This window comes from Corvus cornix, chromosome 17, assembly GCF_000738735.6.
Source record: "Corvus cornix cornix isolate S_Up_H32 chromosome 17, ASM73873v5, whole genome shotgun sequence".
Taxonomy (NCBI): domain Eukaryota; kingdom Metazoa; phylum Chordata; class Aves; order Passeriformes; family Corvidae; genus Corvus; species Corvus cornix.
In genome coordinates, this window is record NC_046346.1 from 9,647,804 (window position 1) to 9,661,706 (window position 13,903).

At 46.8% G+C, this 13,903-nt stretch overlaps 1 protein-coding gene across 2 annotated transcripts in view; it reads right to left on the minus strand.

The window, feature by feature from the left end:
- The window catches only part of PNPLA7 (patatin like phospholipase domain containing 7), a 117,821-nt gene that overhangs the window by 15,704 nt on the left and 88,214 nt on the right, over positions 1 to 13,903 (minus strand). For both annotated transcript variants that reach the window (XM_039561815.1, XM_039561814.1), the window contains exons 27-29: positions 12,034 to 12,190; positions 5,498 to 5,614; positions 1,493 to 1,562 (exon numbers count right to left, since the gene is read on the minus strand). In XM_039561815.1, coding sequence (XP_039417749.1) covers positions 1,493 to 1,562; positions 5,498 to 5,614; positions 12,034 to 12,190 — 344 coding nt within the window. The remainder of the gene's footprint in view (positions 1 to 1,492; positions 1,563 to 5,497; positions 5,615 to 12,033; positions 12,191 to 13,903) is intronic.

Genomic DNA, 13,903 nt, shown 5'->3' on the forward strand with positions numbered 1-13,903 from the left:
TATTTTCCCTCCTCTGCAACAAGCAAATGTTTTCACTTGTGAAACCACTGCAAATGCCTGGTGGGGACCATTATCTTCTCTTGGGCCATTTCTGTTGGTCCTATAAGGAGCAGCTATAATCCTTTAAGCTGTTACAAACAAAGTTTAGTCAAGTAGAAATCGATTGGACGTGTTTCCTGTAAAACATTCTGCTTTAAGGCTCTTACACGCTGATTTTTCTCTTAACATTTGCATCAGCCAAATTGGGAAGACACTGCATTTCCACAGGCCAAGAGGCTTGTCTGAGAAGTGAATCTTTAAAATACCAGGAACAAGTGAGCCTTGCAGTGTTAACTCACTGCTCAGTAATTAACTGCTTGGTGCTTCCAACAGCAACTCTTCCCAGCAAATTCCCTGGGAATTGATTTTTTTTTTCTTTTCTTTTTCAAACAGGTAACAGCTCTGTCTCTAATTACAACCTCAGCACTCCTGCTGCTAGCACAGGTTAATACTGGCACATTTGGGGGTTAATAGTCATAGTTTTAGTGGAACTTCCACCCAAGGAAACTGCTGATGTGTGTTACACCTCACAGACCAAACCAAGATGGGAAATGGCAGCAGCTGGGAACTTAATTTATCTCCATCCCGTGGAGACAACCGTAACCACTCTCCAGCCGATTCCTATCCCTCCATTAAACTTCCACAGGGACAAGCAGCTGGATGGAGTGAGTTTCCTGACCTCAACTGGCTTAACCTGCTGTGGAATGGGAATCCAAAACCTCTGAGAAGGGTTAATTCTTTTTCTGCTTGTTTTAGCTGCCCTGACCAAAGCCCAGAGTCCTTCAGCAGCTCCATAACCCCCCCAGGAATGGCAGGAATGGACAGAGTGACCTGTGCCAGCTCCAAGGACAAACATCAGAGATGTGGCAGCAAAGGCTGCAGCTCCCCCCAGGAATATCTGGGGCACCTGGAGGCCTCCCCTGCAGCCTGAGTCACTGCCCTGTTACCCCAGACAGACAAAAGGCAAAGGCAGGGACACATCCCAGGCACCTCAGATCCTCCTCCGCTCTTCACTCAGTGAGAAACACAAAGGACTGGCCACAAATGAGAGCCTAACCCAGTCCCTGCTTCAGGCAGAGTCTGCTCTGGGGGAAGACAGCTGCATTTAGGGGAATTTGAATCTTCAAAGGTTTCGTTTGCTTTAAGTCTGATTTATGGCTAAAACACCTGCACTTCACTTTAAGGATGCTTCAAGGACGCTTCAAGGACACAGAAGGTGCCAATGGACCTATTTTCTCCTCAAACAGGGAATGCAGCATCTCATTTAATTCCTTCCCAGCAGCCCTGTAGTTTGTGTCCTGTGTACAACCACAGTTTGGTGCTCACGAGCAACAGAGAAGGGAGAAACAAAAGGAAAGACAAATTTAAAGGTGAGACAAATTCCAGGAATAAGGGGTGACCCTGAAGTCCCACAGGATGATTTAAGGCCTGGAGAGGCCACGTGCACACTCACCATCCCTGTGCACCCTCATGGCTGAGGCAGTGATGTCGGTGGTGATGGTGAAGTAAGGAATCCACAGATCCTGCAACAGAGGAGTCCCAATTTCACTAAATCTGTGACCTTGCACTTAACCACATCCTCTGCCTGACACACACCAGAGCAACAACCTCCAGACCTTACCAGACAGAGCTACACACGCCTGCATGGATGGAGAGAAAACCCTCAGCCCGGTGTTTAAATCCATAAATTTGTCTCTCATACAAATAATTCACTCAGAACCAAGGCAGACAAAAATCCTCATTTCCTTTTTGCAATAGCAAGAAGCCCTTGTCCCAGAAGAGCGTGCAGAGGCAGCACAGAGAGCTCCTCACACAAACCAGAGCCACCCTCTGGGGGTGGCTTTATTTTAATTTCAGGTGAAGGATGGGGGTCTGATGGTCACTCCCATCCCAAGGGATTCCAAGGCCGTTTAGTGCTGGAGGACATGAAGAACATGATCCATGGCCTCCTGACTGAACAATGTTCAATTTGTACCTCGTGGTGATGGAGCCAGGGCTCATTTCAGCAGGAAATGCAGACGCAGCATTTCCTGGAACCAAAGAGGACAACACCAAACTCTGGAGCATTGGCTACAGGAACAAAGGACCCTGCAAGGTCGATCTCCAAGAAGATTCTAGAGGCTGCCTGAGGTCCTGCAGGGTAACACAACAGTGGGGAGTGTGGAACAGAAGGAGGGTGAGACACAAAAAGAATGGCCAAGCCAAGAGCTTTGGGAGTTTATTCAATGGGGCCAGAACAAAGCACCCAGCCCTGCTCCTGGCAGGGGAAGTTCTTCCTCTGGTTTCAGCTGTGTCTCACCTCCCACCAGCTGGAAAAAGCAAAGGGGAAGGTGACCTCCGAACTGTGCAGGGCTTTGCTGGGGAGAGGACAGTTTTGGAAAGTTTCCATGGTGCTTAGTGAAACGGTAGCTGCCAAGGGGAAGGAGGAGGAGGACTTGTCTGAGTAAACTGAGCTTCTGCCCAGGGAACAGCTGATGCTGCTCCGTCAATCAGAAAAGCTGAATCAAGGCTGAAGAGGAAAAGCTGCTCTCCCAAGCAGCCTTTGGTCACTGGACACAGTGTTTGGGCCTTCTCCAGCACAGCTCTGCTGGGCCTTAAACTCAAACCAAACACAGGTTTGGACTCCAGGACCACTGGAGCTGGAAGCCCTCCCTCAGTGGTTGGGCTGCAACTCCTGGTGTGATTTCTGGGCTGTTCAATCTGAAATTCTGCCCTGCCAAGAAGCAGGGCTTTTTTTCTGATGAGTTTCATCTCTTCAGCAGCTCTGCAGAGCTGGTGGGACTGGGGAGAACTCAGACACTGCACCACTATCACAACCCAGGTGTAAATGCCAGAGGAAAGGGGGTGAATAAAGTGTGATCACAAGAGTATGAAGGTTCCTCTCCATGCTGGAGATATTCTGGGGATTGCAGTTCTCAGTGCATCAACCACATATTGAGGAAAAACAGGGGAATGGGAAAAGAAGCCTCTCTGACACCTCCTTTCATGCTCATGCAAACACCTGCACCAAGCAAACTAACCCGAGCCCTCCCACGCAGCAATAAAATCTCAGTGCTCAGGGATTGTTCCACTCATTCTGGAACAGGGCATCATTCAAATCTGAAACAGGACTTAATAAAAGTCTTGTCTGATTCCTCACACCTGAACCCCCAGCTGAGATGATTTACAAGGGCGTTTTGGCACAGGGATAAGAATTCTGGCATGCAGAATAAAAATTCCAGAGGCTGATGTTCTCACAACAGGATGGGTAATTTGAGAGGAAAATAACTCTATTTCTTGAGAAATTTCTTTCAAGCACCCTGGCCTGGGTTTGTGTGTCCAAGTGCCCCACCCTGGGTTTCTGTGTGCTCCCTGAGGGACCCACGTGGATGATCCCTGCTTGGGAAGTGCCTGTGACGGGGTTTTTGTCACCAGGGCCCCCACATGAGCCGCAGTGCTGGGAGTCAGGAGACACCCACGTTACAAGGGTTGGCAGAGAGCAAATTTCAGAGAAAATGGAAACCTCCCTTTCAGTGTCAGAAATAACAGTTCAGTGTAAGTGCTCCTGCTCCCAGCTCCCGTGTGGGAGAGGGGTGAGGACTCGTGTGGGAAGCACAGGGGTGTCACCTCACAGCCACAGCAGCAAAAAAGGAGGATCTGGCCCAGAACTTCTGAATTTTACACTTTTCTAGAGCCATGAGGGTCAGCCCCTTGGGTAGGAAGTTCCCAAGGTTTGCCTGGGATCACTGCAGATCCTCTCAGGAAGGAGCAGTTGTGGCCAAGCACCCAAACACAACCTCTGCTTGTAAGGCTGTAATTAATTTTTATTGATAGGAATTTCCAGGTGGAAATCATTGCTACCCACCCAAACCCACCCCAGCTAGGGAGAAAAGATGGATGTTTGCAGTTTGGATGCCTTAAATGCTTTGAGAACATATTTTTTTCAAGGTTCCTGGCTCAGCTCCTGTTACTTTCTCAGTCTCTCTTTACCCTGGGGCAGCTCCCAGTTCCAGGACTGGTTACCCTGCACTGATAGTGGGAATTGCAATGAAGGAATAACCCTCTCCTGACTTTCCTGATTGAGATACACAACATTTTTCCTTATTTATCTGAGGGAATACTTCTTCCCACATGAGGAAACCCTGGGCACAGACTGAGGGGCTGTGATGGTCAGCACACGTGCACAGAGATGATGCTGGTGGATGCCTCAGAACTGGATTTCTCTCGCACAAAACCTTCGTGTGACTGCCAGGGAAGACCAGAATATGCAACTACAGCTGTTAAAATTCCTAAGGAAGGAATCTGCTGCATCTTAAAAAGGAAGTACAATGAACTGACTGCTGGAATCCAAAGCAGGGATAGACAGAAACGGCCTCGAGTTGCACCAGGGGAGGTTTAGGTTGGATAGCAGGAAAAATTTCTTCATGGAAAGGATGGTCAGGCATTGGAACAGCTGTCCAGGGAAGTGGTGAAGTCACTGGAAGTGCTCAAAAGCCTGGGGATGTGGCACCTGGGGACAGGGGTCAGTGGTGGCCTCGTCAGTGCTGGGGGAATTGTTGGACTCAGGGATCTTAGAGGCCTTTTCCAACCTTGATGGTTCCATGATTCTCTAAAACCTGTTTGTCTCCAGCACCCTCCCCTCTGCACAGCAAACTGCTATTTTAATCCACACGATGATTAATCACTTACTTTCATCCTTGCATTTAGGTAGGGAACGTTGTGGATTATTTTTACCAAATATATTTAAAGTATATACAGTGTTAATTTGCTACATGATCTTTCATCACAAGGATGCGAACGCAGGAATAATTTGGTTAAAATTGCAAATCAGGTGAAATTCCAAGGCTACCCAAACACTCCCTGAGCTGGGTAATGTAGGAAGACAAACACTGACAACGTGCTTTACAATCTGCTGCTGCTGAGGGATGGAGGAGAGGTGGATTCCAAAGGTGACTCTTGGCCCAGGTGGACCACACAACACCCAGCAACTACAAAAGGTCCCCAAGTGCAAACCAGGACACAAAGGACTCTGCCATTATTGCAGCTTTCAGTGGGCTGCTCAGAAAATTCACTCCAGCTTCGAAAGTAAAATTCAAAAAAGCCAAACCCATTGCAACCCAATTGGAGCCCTTCTCTGGTGTGCCCTGAAGGTCTCTGAGACCTGATTTGCAGAAAAATAATGATGAAGTAGTCTCAGCTGTTCTTCTTCAGAGTCACAATTTTCACTTCTTCTCTCAGACAATGGGATCCCTTTGTCAAACTGAAATAGCTACAAATCATCTACAGTTTGTGTTTTCTAAATCCACCAAAAAGAACAGGCTCCTTCCTGCAGTCATGTAACACCACATTCACAGTTTCACCACGTTTTCAGCCACCCAACAGCTCCAGATTTCCATATTAACATGGAAAAAAAGCTATTTCTGCTCCAACAGAACACAAGGACATAATTTCCTATCCATAAGGTGAATAAACAACCTACCTCTATCTGCTTATCTTTGAAGATGTTGTTGATGCTGTTGTTAAAAGCTGCTCCAGAAAACATAGAGGTTATTGGGTATGTCAAGTCTAGAATGGTCTTAAACACCGAGTTCATAACCTAAAAAGAGGAAAAAAAAAAAAAAGGCATTTCAAAGGTAAATATAGGGCAGAATCCATGGGAATGTGAGCATTAAGGCTGCAATTCCAGAGACATCATACTCCAGAGACATCATACTCCAGAGTTTAGAGCTGACATGCTGCAAGCATCACAGGTGCATGAAGTGTTGAGAGAGACAACTGCAAAATCTACAACCAGGAGCTCCTTGTGTGGTAAATTTACACTGAGTAAACCCCAAAGCAGCAGCAACCCCTGCAATCAGGCCCTGCAAGAACGTGCATTGCTTCCCCTGTGCCCCAAAACCAGCCCCACAGCAGCGCGCCCAGCACAGGCCTCAGCCTCTGCACAAGGACATGGATGGTGCAGCTCTATTCTATTTATTTTTTTAACTAAAAAAAGATGTTATGAGTTATCTTCCTCTTCACCATCCTTCCCACAGCACCTCTGTGGTTCAGTGGTGCGGGAAGGAAACCATAAATCCATGGTAGAGGAATTCCTTCATCCATCTCTTCTCATTTGGGGATCACACCTAATTTTTCTCCCAGACTTAAAAGCTTTTCTCTGCCTCAGTGGAAGCAGAAAATCATGCCTGGGATTCTCTGGGACTGCAGCAAGGTTCAGTCAGGCACATGTTCAAGAGCTATCAACACTTTCTATGGATTGGGGACCACTGTTTGTCACTCCCAGAGTCAGTTATGGGGATGTGTTATGGACCAGCATTTAACTGGTACAGACTCTGCACCAGCCAGCAAAACCAAACTACATCAGGTTTCTTAAAGCACTACAGGTCCCTGCACACCAACCCTTCAACTCAGCTCTTCTAACACATAGATCCTGCAATTAAGCTTTCATGGATTCCTTTTTTTCCCCCCATTTCAACAGCATTATTTCACCTATGTAGTAACCTACATAGAAAATGATGAAAATCCCTAAACTTTATGGCATTAAGGCCATAATATTTGTCCATAACCAGGCTGTTGCTGTGAAATCCTAATAAATCTCAACAAAATTCAATGCTTAATATATTACATCATAGTTAAAATGTAAAAGAAGCCTACAAACCCCAATGAATCCCTCTTAAATTAAATGGGGTTTCACTGGATGAAATATTTCTATGAGATGAAATATTTTCTCTCTCTGCATGTTCTCTGTGATTTAACAAACATCTTCTCAGAGAACAGGGCATCATTCCCAGGCACACACATGGAACAGCCTCAGAGCTGCCAGCTGTTAAAGCAGCTGTGAGCAACATCTGGCCTTGGCTTTACTCTCACAGTGATTTAAAGAGCAGCAGGATCAGCCTCCATTGTCATGTCCAGCTGCTTTCCAATTTCTGTCAGGGATCTGCCCAGAGAACACAAGTGCAAGGATAAAAAAAGATCATCAAGAACAAGGATGGGAACAGGAAATGTGGGGGAATGTAAAAGGCTGAGCACAAACCCAATGATGAAGCGTCAGCTTCATTCACATCTTCACTCTGGGTTTGATGTGCTGAGGACAGTGTGCCAACCTAACTAACTATAGACTGCTACCCACAGCTTCAGAGGAGATGGAATTAGTGCTGCACCTAAAATAGGGATTAGGTCTCTGACAGTAGTCAGAGTGATTAAAGCAGGGGAAGAGGCATTTACAAAGAGCCCTTTATTTAATACCAAAGAAAAATCTCTCCCACTCAGCACACCAGCCACCGGGCTTCCCTTGTTGCAAGTGATATTTATAATGCTGAGCCTCTACATTTCTCCTGATCCTGGCAGTGGTCTTACCCATGGACAAAATACTTCTAATTAACAGTTATTTCTTAATATTCTCATTTCTTGGAGCTGGAAGATGCCCTTTAGCTGATGCTGATGGCCAACAGCCTCCCTCAGCCTTCCAAGAATAGCTGCTACCACCTCCTGTTCCCCAGATAAATTCAGTTAAAGATCACCCTCTGGAAAGGCAGACAGAGCCTTCTGGCTCTTGCTCCACTTCCTACCAGGAGCTCTGGGATCAGCTCCAGCAGCTCCAAGAGCTTCATCCCCTGACACCACCAGGACAGGAAGCCCAGCCCTGAGCCAGCTCTGCCAGTGCTCTCAGGGTTTGCAGGTCATGGAATCCTGGAATGGTTTGGGTTGGAAGGGACCTTCAAGCTCATCCTATTCCATCCCCTGCCATGGGCAGGGACACCTCCCACTGTCCCAGGCTGCTCCAAGCCCCCATGTCCAGCCTGGCCTTGGGCACTGCCAGGGATCCAGGGGCAGCCCCAGCTGCTCTGGGCACCCTGTGCCAGGGCCTCTCCACCCTCCCAGGGAACAATTCCTTCCCAACTCTTCATTAACTTCCATGAACTTTCACTTCTACAGCTCTGCTGCAGGATGAGCTTTCTTTTTAAAAAGACATTCAATCCTAAAATAATTTTTTAAAGTGACCCTGGGGTATAAAAAACTTCAGCAAGGAAGAGAGAAGGTTCTGCTCACAGAGCAGAGGGACAAGAGCAAAGACACGTGATGGTGGAGAGGAGGACTCTTCATCTCTGGCTCATTTGTTCTCTGATGCAGAATTGTGGCAAACTGGTGTTTATACTGCCAGTATAATCCCAGGATTTTTCAATGTTCCTGACTACAAAAAAAACCCCAAAGTTATGGGAAAACTTAAGCAACAACAAAAATTTCAAACAGATCCAGTATTTTTTAAACTACTCAAAAGATCATCTAGTACCTGCTCAGCATTCCCCTATAAAGTTTCAATGAAGCAAGGAAAGGAATTCACACAAAAAATGTTAAATAAATAAAATAAAAATATAACTCAGGGCTGGATGAGCATTGGCATAACAGGGAAAAACCAAACAGGACTAATCTGTGGCCTGATCAGCTCATTAAACCACAGAATCTCCCAATGGACAAAGAGAGCAGGGTCAGAGGCAGAACCTCATGACTCCATGGTCAGAATCCCCACATTTATTTGAGCTGTCAGTGCCACCAGAAAGTGACAGGCAGCAAATGATGGCAGTGTCCCACCCAGCCTGCCCTCATTCCCATTAGAGGCAGCTTTTCAGCCCCACACACTTATAACCATATTCCTCTCAGAGAATATTCCATTCTTTGTGAAATATTTCTACTTTGAGATACTAATCCTCCAATTAAAAAACCCAACAATCTGCAAACACCAAAGCTTTGGCTTGCTCACTCAGCTGGTTAAATAGAGGTACAGAAGATGCACAGAGACAATAAATAGTAACTAATCTGACTGGGAATTTTCATATTTCCCCCTGTATTTTGACAAGAGTCATTTATTTCTTTGCTGCTTCATTAGGTGCAGAAAACACATCCCATTAAAAATATCCCTTCTCCCAGCACCAATTGTACAACTAGAGATATGCCAGTTTCTAAAAATACCAGGAAGAGAAATAACTGCAGGATAAACAGCATACACTCTGATGGATTAAAAGGATACTTAAGGAAAGCTCAGAGTTAACTAATCCATCCCAATGAAGACATTTCCCAACTGCCCCCAGGCTGGAGAAGCCAGGCTGCACTCAGCAATAACCTTCAGCAGCAAAGCTCACAGCTCCAGAGGAGCAGGAATTCCTGGAGCAGGGAATGCTCCAGCCTTTCTGCTGATGCCATGAAGATTTTTGCCTTTTCTTTTATACCCCTGCTATACCTTTCTACAACTTCTGTTTTCTCAGTGCTTTTTGCCTACATTCTTGGACTTGTTTGTCAAGCTAAGAGACTCAACATTTTAGAAGCTTCGTAGCTAGGGATCAGTGTGCCCCAGACCCCAAGGTCCTCTCCAGAACACATTCTGTAAACTGAGATAGAATCATCCAGGGGAAGGCTCCTTGGGGAGAGGGGCTCACTTGAGCCTCTCATTGGGGAATCTTTGATAGAGATGCTAATTAGTAAAACCTATAATGTCATACCCATTCTTTTGGGCATATTCAGCGGGGTGCATTTCGATGCATATGACCTGGGTGTGTGCACCTAAGGATCCTTACAATAAATACCAAGGTAAAATCCCTTTTCCCCTTCTAACTGTGTCTGACTCTTGATTTTAAGACCAGGAAAAGGCATCACTGCCCTGGCTCAGGAAGGAGCTCCTGGGGCATCTCCAGCACAGCCACCACTGGTGCTGCTCTGGGGACAGCAGGAAGGGTCCCACTTGGGACACAGGAATTTGGGGTTATCTGAGGGATGTTTCAGCTCTCTCACACTCAGCTCCTTGGAGTGGATCTTCCAAGAATCCCCTACAAACCTCCTGGCTGTTTCCAGCACACTGGGGCTCCTTTCCCCTCTCCCTGCTCACTATAAACACCATCCAAGAGTCAACACCCCAGAACAGCCCCTGAATAAAGATCTATCATCCCCCCAAATGCTCTGTATATTTAGTGCCATCTGGGAGAGGGGATTTCATGGCTCCCTTCAGTTTGTGGCCATTCTGCTGGACACTGCTGGTACCAGTGGGAAGGGCCTCCAACAGAGCAGGCTTTGCTTTTGTCCTCCTCAAACCCTTGGATGATCTCTGGGTTGGACACGGGCCTGCAAGAACACTCATGGAAGCCCTCATGAAAATCCATTCTTCATTACTAAGATGAAATGTTTGCTCTAACAGAGGTCAGTCACCTCTCCCACTACTTCTTAGCAGGTTTCAAAGCACCAACACCTGAAAGAGCCCCAGGCTGGGCCAAAAATTGCCTTTTACCTTGTGAAACGTTCTCTGAGCTTTGCAATTTGTGTTCAAAAGTTAATCAACAGATTAAATGCCTTCATTTCATCTCTAACTGTTCCTGCTAAAAGTGACTGTGATTCCACCTTAGGCTGGCAAGCTCCAGAGTGGGAACACAGCCCTTCTGAGAAGCCCAGGAAACAACATCTCCATGTCCTGCACAGGGGAGACCTGACAAACAAGGAGAGAATCCTCTGGACAAATGCACAGAGGAAAATTCCATGGCTGTAGCTTAACCAAGAGCTGGGAGAGAGGGCAGAGAGCCACAGAGTGCTGGGAAAGCACTGCAGGGAGGTGTCAGCACCCACCCAGATGCTGCCTTGGAGGCATCTGGTAGTGACCAAGGTGGGAAAAAGAGAGCAAGGTTAAAGGGATGTCTGACACAACTCAGTGCAGTTGGTTTTATGCCCTTAATCTCGAGCCTCCCCCAGGTTTCTGATTCCAGCAAACTGCTCTGGATCATAAACAGTTTATGTTTTTGGGTGCTTCCCAAGCCAGCCAGGCACAGGCAGTTCTTAAATAAAAAGCATAAAATCCATATTCTTCTGGCAAGCAGCGATGGGGAGATGAATCAGTCCCACAGTGCTCTGCCCACCAGGACAGCACAAACATCCCAGGGCCTCAGTCTGGATTTTAGTGCCTCAGACAATCCAGCTTCCAAGAGACAGTTTTTGTTGCAAAGCCACTGCAGATTAGAAGATCCTTGGGAGACATAAACAGTGCCCATGTGCCAATAACAGGCTCCTATTTCCCCCTGAAACCCAAGACTGAAGAGTCTTAATCTCATTTAGAAAATTCCCTCTGTTGCTTCATTTTCAATAAGAAAATCTACAGCAAAATGTGGGTTTGATATGAAGAATACAAAGTTGTTACCAGAAATAAAACTGTAAATTTCAGAAATAACCCTCACCTTCAGTCAGTCTGAACCAATGGCATTTGGGACAGTTTTTACCCAACATCTGATCAATAAATAAAACCAAGGCCAGGTTGGATGGGGCTTGGAACAATCTGGGGTAGTGGAAGGTGTCCCTGCCCATGGCAGGGGGTGGAAGATGATCTCTAACGTCCCTTCCAACCCCAACCAGTCTTTAACTCCATGATAAATAAACTCACCCACTGAAGTCACTGTTGAAAACAACCTTCCCAAAACTTGGGTTAACTTTGAAAATAAGGTTTTGTTTGTACTAAATAATGAAAGTTAGGAATTTCTCTTGACCCACAGTCCCACTGCTGTGGAGTGCACAGGCAGGCCCAGGAACGACACATTTGGGAGTTATTTAGTGAAGGATTACCTCTGTCACTCAGTTCCACTGACACATGACAGCATGTGAGAAAGAGAGAGAATTACACAAAAGAGAAACACATTTGTTGAGAGCTGGAAAGGAAACAGGTCCCAGTACATAAAAAGAGAAAATAAAACAAAGATAACCACAGGTGAGCACACTGAAACAACACCACTGTGCCTTGACAGCATGACAAGGGTTTGTGCAGAGATAAGCCAGGCAGCTGCCTCCTGACACCTTGGACACGGAGCAGCTTTTCCAGGTGATCCATCACTGCCAGGCAGGGCTTGTTCTGTGGCACAGACACTGAATTTCAGGAGGCTGCACCTTCCTGGGCAGCTGCTCTTGCCCTGATGTGCCTGGACCTTGCTCCAGCCGAGGAGGGAAGTGCAGCATTCCCAGAGGAGGGAATCCAGCATGCCCAGTGCTTACCATGGCCCACTGACGAGCTTTGATCCTCATCTGGTTGTAGCTGCGCTCCTCGGCATACAGGGCACTCATGAAGGCGCCGATGGACGTGCCCCCGATCATATCCACGGGAATTCCAGCCTCGATCAGCGCCCGGATAACGCCCACCTGGGAGCAGCCCCTGTGCCAAGGGAGGGAAAGGGAAAGAAAAGCCACTGTCAGCCAAGCAGTCATTGAAGGAGTGCAAGGACTGGTGATGAATGGTGCCTTCTAAGGAAGCCAGGCCCGCGGCAGCCGAGCTGCCAATCTCTTGCTAAACAAGCCCCGGTGCCAGGAACAAACATTATGAATGCAGGAATCTTCCAAGAGACTCCCAGAGGATCTGAGGGAACACGACCACGCAGCCTGGATCAGTGGGAAAGGCAGGGAGATGAAAGCAGCCAAGAGCTGAGCTGGTGGACGGGCGAGGGGAACGTCAGCATGGATTTGAGGGAGCAGAAGCTACTGGGGTCCTTCCAGAGCAGCCAGGAAAGGCTGGAGTTCACAGCCCTTCCCACAAGTTTCTTTTCCAGTGATTGTCCACAGAAACTGAGCCAGCCTGGGTTATTGGGAAGGGGCACCACATGGATTAATAGTGAATTTGAAGGTGGAAACAGAAGCAAGCAGAGACAAACAGTGATGAGAGGGCAGAGGTTGAGTCTGCACACAGACCCGGGAGAGGGGCAGGTGAGGAGGCAACTTTTGAGGATGACACAAATGCCTTCAGAAAAGTAAACATATTCCTTGATTTCAAGTGCAGAAGGAATTTTGAGCAACAATGGAGTCAGGTGATGAACAACAGATGAACCTCAGTGCTGATGGGACAAGAGGAAAACAGAAGCAGCAACGCCCCTACAGCAACCAGTTCTTATCCAGCTCTGCTCACATGGATTTGGGAACCCCTGGGGATATTCCCTGAAAAATATTAACCTGCTGTTCATTGCAAGTTCAAGTGGTAAATCAAAGAAACCAGAAAAAAACAGAAAACAAAAGAACACACATCCAGGATGGGCCAGCGTTTGGAAAACCACGAGCAAGCTCAGACTTCTCACCCAAAAAAAAAGAGCAGAACTAAAAAATGACAGAGAGAAGCACAAAAGGTGACCAGAATATGGGATGGACTTCACATGAGGAGAAACTAAACTCAAATCACTCACTGGGGAAGATCCTGACTGTTGGGAAACATGCAGGGCCAGCAATGATATCACCATGCAGAGATTTTAATGGAAAGGAAAGAATTTGCAGACAGGTGTACGTAGAGCACAAAGTGGGGAAGCCACTGTTACCACATGCTGGAGAGGTCAAATCACAAATGGATTTAAATGTGGAAAGGATGAATCAAAGGTACCAGGCTGTCAGTGGCTACTAAACATGACAGATGGGAGGTGCAAGCTGGTGCTCAGGAGGCTCAGAAGCTGCTGATTGCTGCAAACACTCGTTTCTGAAGCAGTCGCTGCTCCCCACCATCAGAAAAGAGAAAGCAGAGGTGGAACATTTGATCTGATCCTATGACCATCTGATCAAATCTGATCTTTTATCCCCTAGTGGGAGAGGGATCCCTGCCCATCCCACAGAACCATTACAGAACCACAGAACACTGCAGTGGACACCAACTGCCTTTCCAAGCAGTCCAAAACTACAGCCTCTGCTTTCAAATGCTTTTTCCAATTAGCGAGAAGCATTTTTGACTAGCTCATCCCACCTGGATGGATGCTTTACACTCTAAGCCATAAAGCAGTAAAAAAAAAATCTTCCTTTTCCCATTTTCATCCCATTTTCTCTCCCCCCCAGTTTTCTCCATTTCCATCCTCCTTCCCCTTGCTGTTTACATCCTATAAATACTTGCTAACAGCTG